Genomic DNA, 10,426 nt, shown 5'->3' on the forward strand with positions numbered 1-10,426 from the left:
ATGAGCCGCGGTGCGTTCGCTCCCATCCTCTCCATAGCATCCGTAATACAGGGACCTACGAGACCCGTGAATTTCGACCAATACACAAACTAAATCCGGTAACGAATCACTGCTCTTCCTCGGAAAGGTCGTCAGGCGCAGTCGGGTTCACCGTCAAACTCAGACATGATCCACCGAGTCAGAAGAATTCGAACAGAATCACCGTGTTCTACAAGAGCAGGATAGGGAATTCGAGCAATTTTCTGGAAAAGGACATCGCAACAGACCACGTTTCGGGAAAACAAGGAGGCAGAAGCGGCACAGGCTCCCAAAGCGTGGACAACCCAGCTCCTGGAAACGCTCGGCGTTCCATGAGTAACTTGAGAAGCAGCCCGGGAACGCCGTCGATGCCGAACACTTGGGTCGACGGTCAAGATATAATCATCGTTTAGCTAGGCAACAACTATTGTCGGTGACTATCGAGGAAATAAATGACGATTACTCCAAAATATGGAGAAGTTCCGCACAGAAATAAGGGCTGATAAGTGATAAAATCCTTTGTAACAAGGCATTTCTGGAGTGATTTTTCCACGATTTGAGATAGGAGGATGTTTTTATTATTCCTTGAAGTTACGATTATTCATAGAGATCATTTTTAAAGGATAAGTCTCGATCGCAACTATCAGATTCGGATCCTCCAAAAATCTGCCGCTTTTCCTGGCAGGCATCGTCTCACAACCTCACAAGTGTCGATATAATAATTTATGGTGGAATATGTACGAGGAGCTCGTGGCTCAATAACATGCCCGATATTTTCGGAAATATAAAACATGCACCCTTCTCTAGGATCGTTGAAGCCCCGCCCGGCGACGGACGAAGCCCTGATAAACCTTTTCTGTCACAATAACTTAGCGTCCTCAGCTCAGGTTCTCTCTGATACGTGCAAGCCTCGCGATGATGTTCCTTCAGTGAAGTCATTTCCGAGAAAGACATGCCGAGTTGTCGTGATGTACGTCAGTCCTCGTTGAGCAGGCCATGGTCACTTGGCGCCGCTCTGAGTACGACGACCACCGTTCACTTGGACTGGATCGGTGATAGTGTCTGGAAGGATGGATAGGATTGGAGGTCTCGCGGTAATGTCTTCGCAGGGGAGGGTTTCAATTTGAGGACAGGACTGGTCTGAACTCTGAGTTCACCGGCGACATGTATCCGTCAGCCCCACTCACCTGAAGTAAGTCTGGAACGTCGCCGGATCTGCGACGAGCTTCTTCGAGATGACGTCCATGCTTTCAGGAGAGAGATCTTTCACATTGAAAGCCGACCTCGTCTGGTATTCTGTTTCCCAATCGATACGTCCAACTTCATTGGCATTCGTAAGATTGAATGTTCGAGTGACAGCATCCAGCAGAACACCGTTTCCGCTGTACGTGAATATTTTATAGGCGGGATTGACCTGGGAGAAGATAAGACAGGCGGTCACGGACAAGAACTCTGAGAACGATGGATAATGAGGACGATCGGTCCGTCTCGGACAGAAGCCCAGCTACGGGTAACTGATCACTCGGGAGAGCTTCTCCGTCCGGAGGAAGGTTCGGACCTACGGAGCTAGCTCGGACTTACGGACGAGTACGAGGTCGCACTCGGGGCGATGAACGCCGCTCCCACAGGTGTGGAGCGATCCGGAGCGTAAAAAACTCGAAATTCATCGTAGTGCGTGTGTCCGTAAAATTGACCGGTAATCGTCGTGCTGAACCTATAAGCGATTCGGGAGATCAAATAATGATCATCGGATCAAACGTATGGTGAAAAGGGTGATTATCATCGTCTCATGTCCTTCTGCCGGTTGCGATCCTCCGCGAACGCTCTGACTGACCTCTGCACGATTTTCAGGAACTGTGTGCTCCACGTGAAGATACAGTCGGAACTGCCCGGCGAAATGTGACCCAGGATATGGACCTTCTGACCCTGAAGCTCGCTGACCTGTAGCTCTTTGACTAACCACTGCAGTTGACCCGCAGGATCTCTCGAATCGACGAGTAGCCAGAAATTGAGCGAGTAGCAGAAGTTTGTGTTCAAAGCTATCACCTTCAGAGCTGGGGAGACTGATATCGCATAGTAACCTCCGAGTAGAACCTGATCGGGAACAGAACGTCGTTTACTAAGAAAATTTTCTTGTCGGCTCGACGGACACCTTAAAGAGCGAGAATGATCGTCGGAGCGCTCACCGTTTTCCGCTGCTCCTCGCCCAGCCACGTCGACCAGAACGATGCGAGGTTTGCGTAGAGTTGTGGTGTGCTTTTTTCCGGGAATGAGCTGTGGTTTTTGCTCGAGAACAAATTCGGGGGAACCGCTTCATGATTCCCAACCACGGGATACATCTTCACGGCGAAGCGGGCCTTCAGAAGATCGTATACTGTTTTCGAGATGTTGAAGTATTCCTCCTGATTTGATTTCCAAACATCATGAGGGGGAATGTCGCCAGTCAGGTATATGTGGGAAAGACTCTGGAAAACGAAATTCAGCTCAGTCAGTCGGACTCATTGAGCGAGGACTCCACTATATCCATTGCGAGGATGGCTGTCGAGAGATTGAGAAACCTTCAATCTAAGTTCGACCCCCGGTAAGTAGGTTTGCTGACCTTCTGGGTGACGGTGAAGGCGTCGTTCACAAGGCTTTCGATGGTCTCGATAGGCATGTCACAATGTCGGAGGTCCCCGAAGCGACCGGCCAGTTTCGACGGCTCTGTTGACGACTGGTTCGTCTCGCTAGGCACCTGACGGCAGCAAAGGGGCAGAGTGCATTGAGCCAGAGCTCCTTGTCGATAACTCGGATCGTGATGGAAGTCGGAGAAATGGATGATCTCAAAGTTGTTCGCGGACTGAAAACGGAGGATCGGATTGAGAGCTCTTATTCTCTTCGGAATTCTTATCCGAGGATCCCGGGTTTCTGTATCGAGCGGAAGATCGGAGAGATCATTATGCTCTCCATAATCAGCCCCGAATCCCGGGAAACTCTCCTCGATGGAAAGGGTACCGATGATGACGGCTTTCCTTCCTTTCTCGACACCTCAAGGGGAATCATGGAAATCGACTGGAAATGTCCGCTCACCGACAAGCTTTGTGGTAGGAGTGCCGGGACAGGCGGCAGTTTGACTTCCCAAATGTGCACGGCTGCCGTCACATTTCCGCAGTCCGGACCGAAAATCAAAGCACAGGCGTCTCGCTCCGATACGCCGGCTTTGAACGCAAGCTTGCCAATGTCATAAATCTGAAAGGCAACACGAGTTACGGTATCTCGGTTTGATTGAGCTCATGCTCCGGCTCCAATGAGGAAGCAGAATTCAAATAGCTAGAATCTAAAAGACGACGAGGAAAGGCTGGGGGATTCAGCATTCCAAGACCGAGCCTCGTGATGTGTCCGTATGTGCGTGATCCCTCAGAGCGTTCAGGTTCCGTTGGAGACTCACGCTGTCGATGTAGCTTTTGAGCAATCCGCGGCACACTTCTCGAGACATTATATTCGCGACGTGGTTACAGCCGATCCTCCCGTAACGAATTAGTTCTCTCTTGGACAACCATCGGAGAGCAACTCGGAAAGCCTCAGCGGCATGCCGACATGTTCTGCAAACACTATCTGTGGTGTCCCCTGTTGTCAGTGAGTCGATCACCTGCGGAATGGAAATTCGTCCCATGTAGCTTCTTTCGGATACAGTCTTATGTTAGATACAGTCGGACTTGGAGATCGATTCCCGGAAACTTCGGAATGCTGGACCACGCTTTCACAGTCGAAACGACCGTATTCGTATCAGAAGTTCCAATTCAATAATTTAGACAGTAACTCACCGATTGTATGTTCATTACTAAACGGGGTAACATTCTGGAGACACGCGTGAGATCGCTCTTCTGCTCAGCACCTGGCTCTGTCGAATCGGACGCCTGGACATCTTTCAGGAAGAGGCACAACAACAAAAATCCCAATCCGATCGATGCGATGCGTCGACTCCTCATTTTCGGCTCGATTCCGGCACGTCCGACGAGCACAGTAGAGATTGTTTTCCCACAATAGTCTCTAGCTGAATGCGCTTTACAGAGAGCACTGCTCCGTCGGTGAACTGCTGGGCGAACTTAGATAGCAAACCGGCCCGGATCCTTCGAGCTCGGATCCGAAGAAATCTCTCCACACTTAGTTGCAAAGAGGAGAAGAAAGGTATCGAGGGTGAGCTCACAGGTGATTTCGGACTGACTTGCTCCGAGCAGTGGCGCTTTCGCTGACGAGTCACGGGAGAGCTCCGGAGGCGGTGAGTTTCCGGCAGCGACCGAGAACGTTGGGCGGCACTCCTGAATTTCGGTGCTGTACTCGAGTTTATGACGGATGTCGATTGCTCGTCCACATTCACTCCGGAAGCAATGGTCCGGCGATGCGATTGTTCGGGTTTTCTAAAAACCGAATGTCCCGTCTCGTTAAACGTGCATTGGGGGAGGGAGGGAGTGAGTTACTCGCTCACATCTTCTAAGCGAGCTTTTCGAACATCGTACTCGGATGCAGTAACTCTGAGCATCTGAGCTCATCACGTCGGACGCTGGCAACTACGCCGATCACGTGATAACTCGATCCCACCGCGTCTTACACTGGCACTGGCTTGAGATAGAGTCTTATGCCATGGCGTATATGTATGAGGTCGAGCAGAACGCTTTAAAATTTCGGAACGAAACAGGAGCTGAAGATCTGTGTGATCGAATCCGCTAGGAGTTCATTCTAATGAACTAATTCGATGTCCTACTGGTTCGTCTCACACCTTTGGGGTTGAACTGTGTCGTGCTCGACCGAAAGCGGTGGGCTGCTTGTCAGACCGAATCAAGAACTTTCGCTTCTCGTTCTCGAAGGCTCAAGCCTTCCTCACAAACGAAAGTGTCATTCTTGAGTTCGATCCCCGGAAGATCGCTCCAAACTCGGAGCGCAAGGAGATGTGTGATAGAAGCAGTCTCCTCTGTTTTGTTGGTGCGATATGCACGTACTGTTCGACCGTGCACGTGAGCGAATACTCACCTACTCTTACTAATTTACTACTCCTACTAATATTGTCGGTCCGTATTTTGTTGGTACGCTGGCGCGGGCTAGACAGATTGCTTCCAGCAATGCTTCCGGACTGTCCTGAGAGGATGCGCGGAGTCCCGAGACAGGCGCAGCGTCGAGGGAAACGAGCCAAATTGATACAAATTGATAGTACTCATTTTCGAGAACCAAGATCTCCGGTCGATGCAAAATGGAAGACGGAAGGGATACATGGCGCCAGGGTTCGTCCGGATGCAGAGCCGCTCTCAGCAAAAACGGATTAATTCAACTTGCACAAAACGCCAGGTCTTGAGTCATCGCGAGCCTTTGACCCCCATGAATGAAACCGTCGCCGGACGATCGTGTGATCCAGACGGTACCGTGCCTCAACCTCGGCCGGGGGCTTCGCGAATCAATGGGAGAGGGCCACGCCGCGCCGTCGCATCGAGGGACATCGAGATCTCGGAGATCCAAGGAGCAAATGATGCCCAGTGACTCGACGATCCCGACAATCGCAGCGACTCCTTGCTGGTACTCAATGAATATGCGTTCGGCAAATCGCCGCAAATACTCTTCAGGCAAAGAATTGCGAATTTCTTCTCGTGACCGGGCGGACTTCGAACACCGAAGACAAACGAAAAGAGATTCGGGGTACACCCTCCCGACATTAGGCTCATTTCCGGTGTCTGGGGAGTAGATTGGGAATAGAACTCCGCGGTGCTCCCAAATCGAATCGAGCTCCCAAACGATGCCAGAACCCAAGTTCGAATCAAGATACCTAGATATCACCGATCGCAGCCCTACCGGTGCGCAAAGGACAAGGTGCCTAGGGAGCTTGTATGGAAACTATGGCGGGCTCGACTCGACAGTTGGCAGAAAGCCGTGGGTCACGTGCTTGCTTCCTGGGGAAAGAATCCTCACCGGGCGCCCGATGTGAGGCATGGTGAACAGCATCACAAGATAGGCTCGAATGGGGTAGACCCTCCTAAGTTGTCGCAATCGAGACGTAGGCATTTCCTATTCGATGTCTCGAATCAACCGACTCGTATGTAAATTGAAGCGGCCACCCGCTTCAGGCAGCAGAGGCTTGCCACAACAAAAAACATCGCCGTAAAAATATTGAGACCTCTTGCGTTTATTTCTCCATCGTTGGTTTTCCGATCATTCTCCCTTAGTTTTCCAGGCCACTTCGCTCAAGGGCCGCATCCTCTACATTCATTGAAGTCTGTCCACCGCCGCCACGGGCCGCCACCTGAGCATTCTTGAGTACCCGGACGAGGTCGAAAACTCAGAATATGATTGCTAGTTCCCCGAAGCCCGATTCTTCATCTCTATATCATGAATAAAGAGCAAACTACGCGGATGGGGAAGACTAATTAAGGAATGGGGTTGGCCTATGCTGGATGCGAAGACGCCTTTCGGGCCCGCCCCGAGGTCTCCAAGCTGATCCGGAGCCCATGGACGCGACATGAATCTTATCCTAGACGAGCCGGGAGGGCGCGAATTATAGAAGAAACGGAAAGCATTACGTTCGATCTAGTAGCTCTCGATTCTCCTCTGATGATCGAGTGGAAAACCCCGATATTTGGTACAATGCCGGACCGATATTACTGCTTTATCCTATAGGGTGAAAAATTATCATCATCAAATTATATCTACCTCTCGATTCTCCTCTGATGATCGAGTGGAAAACCCCAATATTTGGTAAAATGACGGACCGAAATTACTGCTTCATTCTATAGGGGGGAAAATTATCATCATCAAATTAGATCATGCTGAAATTAGTAGGCTGCGGCGACGTCTCTCGAATCGCGCGCCTTGCCGGAACGGTCGTGGCATCATGTGGAGAGAAGTGGTGGAGAGGATTTCGTTTCCAGCGAACACCGGAGAATTGATAATTTTTCGGAATAACTCGAGAACGATGCGATTGATCGAGTGGAAAAGTACTTCTCACGCTAGCGGGAATGATTCGGCATCGAGTCAAAGTAACTTGAAGTCTTTTGACAGACAAATAACCCCGATATTTGGTACAATGACGGACCGACATTACTGCTTTATTCTATAGGGGGATAGGGGGATAGGGGGATAGGGGGATAGGGGGATTATTCTATTACTGCTTTATTCTATAGGGGGATTCTATAGGGGGATATTCATCGAGACGTATGATGGCCGTACTAAGTATTATGACTATAGAGTCTATCATCAGCCACTGAGCATGCCTAGCTCGCCGAAAGCGTCCTTTATATATATAGATAGATATAGATAGATTACTCATCTACTACGAGCTTATTATCGGGCGCCGTTGAAAAGTCGAGAGCGGAGCCGACTCCGAATGCAGAAATTTCAGGCTCCAAACAGCTCCTGATAAGAACCGCTATATTTCCATGGCTTTCCTGGTCAATTTTCATTTGAAGAATTCTCCGTCTCAAATTCGTTACAAACCCGTCTTCTTCATTCGGTCGCTTTGGATTTCATGAGCTGAACAATCGTGATTGTCCTGAAGGAGCTTCCCGAATACGAGTCGCCTCCGACGAAGATTAGATCGTGGCGGGGGTTGACGCCATTATCCATTAGCCTACATGCAAGACGCTTGTATTTTCACTCTAATTACTGTGCTACGGAAGCCCCTGAAATCTAATGCAAAGCTAATCTGACCCGGGGAATATGGCAGACGGGGTTAACTTTGTTAATCACAAATCTCGATTCTCATCTTCCAAGTCGCGAGAAAATGGTTTGCCAACAGAAATCGCCGAAAGTGGTCATGAGAAGCTTCCCACCATCCCGCTTGAGGGGTTCCATCTCTATACGCTTCTGGGTCTCGATACGCTTCGTTCTAGCCCTGCATGTCACGCTCCCTGAGCCTTGGGGTGACAATAAGCTCAAGGAAGATGGTTCTACGAAATTTCGTAACGACTGCCGCATGAGACCTATTTTCGAATCAGAAGGTCCGCGGCTCCGACAATGAACCTCCGGGGGAATTCGCCGTCCGTTCGCTAGGTATCATGCTTGTGCGCTCACCCCGGTTTCCGTCGGTACGGAAGAGAACTTTTGTTTGTTTGATTTTGGCAATCGAAAATACATCCTCAGAGTTCGAGTCGACCAACCGCTTCACGAACGATACTGTCTCACCAACTTCGATTTCGAGGGCGCGAGTCTCGAGGACGGAGATTCGCCGAGCACACAGCTGCGACATCGGAGTCGCAGCCTTTGAAAGATGCCGACCGCTCGGAATGAGCCTCGCGCATTTGTTGATTTAGCGAATCACCGCGGTACACCGGAAGTGCGGATCGCCGGGGGCGCGAACCGCGAGTCGTTGTGAGGAGAACTGCGGATGCATTGGAGACGTAACGCGAGTTTGCGTGAGCACGCTCTAATGCTGTGGCTCTCTTCCCACATCCCGACCGATATTTAAGCTCGGGTCAGACGACGAGGAAATCATTCAACTGCTAGAGTCTGAGTTGATCAAAGCAACAACGGTTCTCTTCGTCTTCTGCCAGCTCGAATCGAGTCGCTCCCTCATCCTTCTAAAACTTCGGACCTGTCGGGCTTCCACCTGCAAAGATGCGTATTTCCCCTGTGCTCTTCAGTTCCTTTGTGTTCGGCTTCGGCTACGTCTCTGCCCAGTCGGCAGCAGTTGCCGGCGCCGTCGGTGGCGCAGTTTCGGCAGGGAAGACTGTTGCAGGACTTATCCCGGCGATTCCCATCGCCGCGGGACCGCTGGCGGCGGCCACCCTTGCAGTGCCTCTCGTGCTGGGACTCAAGTTCAAGAAGATGTTGATCAAAGCGCCGTTGATCGCTCCTATCGGCATCGCGAGCGCCAAGATCTCTGCCGCCAAGTTCAAGTACAACCTCGTGAAATCCGCGTTCAAGGCTCCGGGGAAAACCACGAGTCACATCATGGATCTGCCCTTGAAGTACACCGCAATGACGATGGGCGCCCTATCTGGAGCTGTGAGCGGAGCCAAGGCTGGTCTTGCGAGTTACAACGCCTTCCCGAAGAAGTCCATCCTGAGACAGCTGAAAGTTCCCGCGGCGGCGTTCGTCAACGACATCGAATCTCGCATCCCGATCATTCCCACCAATAAAGTCACCCTCAGAATCCAGACTGAGGTGCCGACTCCTGCGCCCGTCGTTGAACCTGTCCCCGAAGTAGAAATCGAAGAACAGCCCTATGGACGCAAGCCTACCACCACGACGACCACCACCACCACGACTACCACGACAACTACGACCAAGCGCCCGCGTCCTGTGCCGGCATACGCCCCGGAACCCGAGCAGCCCTCGTATGCCTAGGCTTCGGGATATTTCTTTCCGAGATGTCCCTTCTCCCTAGCAACGATTCGATTCGATAATATATATCCCGTAATTTTAATAATACTTTTCTTGATCCAATGAAGTGTCAACTCTTTGCCCATAAAATGATTTAATTTAATTCTCGATTGATCTGCGCTGAACCCGTATCATGCATGTAGACTCAGGAGAGCGAACCCCGTCTCATTCGCACCGGGGTCCAGCCTGGGGCTGATCGCTCCGAGTGAGGAACGCTCACCCCACAAAGCAGCGAGCTGAGATCTATTTGTTTACTGAATCGCTCTCCGTTCGGGGCTCAGATATTGAACAAGGTTTCAGCAATCATCATAATCTGTGGGAGTGAGCACGGTTTGTTTAGAGAATAATCATTCGCACTCTGTTTACAAATAGACAGTTCTCGCACTGTCTGGTGAGCTGTGGATCACGGTCCCTCTCTCGGGCTTGACATTCTTCCTTGAGTCGCTATTCCGGCGCCGGTGGTGCTCGGTTCATTCGGCCCCCCAAAAGGGGGGGGGGAAGCTGCCAATGGCAGCAAGCGTCTTTGTTCGGAAAGGACTTCAGAACAAATAGGCTGATCGTGGAACATTGTTCCTCTCATTCTGGCGCATCCAGCCTTCAGAGAGCCAGGAAGGTGGGAGGCAAGCGATTCCGGCACTCTCGAGAACAGGTCTATGACGGGGATGGAAGCAATTATGTATTACCGAGGTAAGCCGGGAATTCAGTGGAGCGAGACTTTTCCTGACTGAATCCGGGAGCGGACACGAGGTGGCGAAGTATCGTCCCATTTCAAGATTGGATGAAACCGAGTGGGTATCATGAACCCCGACGAGTCCTTAAAGAGAAGTCCTAGTCGAAAAACCATTACTTGTGTGGAAGTTTTCCTTTGTGTTCTGCCGGAAAGCGATCGAGGGCTCCCGCGACAGATCCGAAACGAAGGCAAAGAAAAAAGGGGCTTTCTTTTGTGCGACGAACCATTTGGTCTCTGATTTGGTTTTCGTAAAGGACTTGAGAGGCCCAAACGAAGAAGGTCCCGTGACTCGAAGAGATGGTAGAGGGGGGGGAGGAAGAATGTTCCGGGGAGCTA

At 50.9% G+C, this 10,426-nt stretch overlaps 1 protein-coding gene across 1 annotated transcript; it reads right to left on the reverse strand.

The window, feature by feature from the left end:
* Positions 1-643: 643 nt before the first annotated feature.
* Positions 644-3,836, reverse strand: LOC100907890 (sphingomyelin phosphodiesterase). The gene is made up of 9 exons (XM_003743712.2): positions 3,822-3,836; positions 3,446-3,646; positions 3,088-3,246; positions 2,618-2,857; positions 2,205-2,483; positions 1,853-2,112; positions 1,600-1,732; positions 1,206-1,432; positions 644-1,080 (listed from the first exon to the last, which is right to left on the reverse strand). Exons 1-9 carry the CDS (start codon positions 3,834-3,836, stop codon positions 954-956), a joined length of 1,641 nt encoding a protein of 546 aa, XP_003743760.1. The 3' UTR covers positions 644-953.
* Between the last annotated feature and the right edge of the window lie 6,590 nt (positions 3,837-10,426).

This window comes from Galendromus occidentalis, unplaced genomic scaffold (genome assembly GCF_000255335.2).
Source record: "Galendromus occidentalis unplaced genomic scaffold, Mocc_1.1 scf7180000077450, whole genome shotgun sequence".
Lineage (NCBI taxonomy): Eukaryota > Metazoa > Arthropoda > Arachnida > Mesostigmata > Phytoseiidae > Galendromus > Galendromus occidentalis.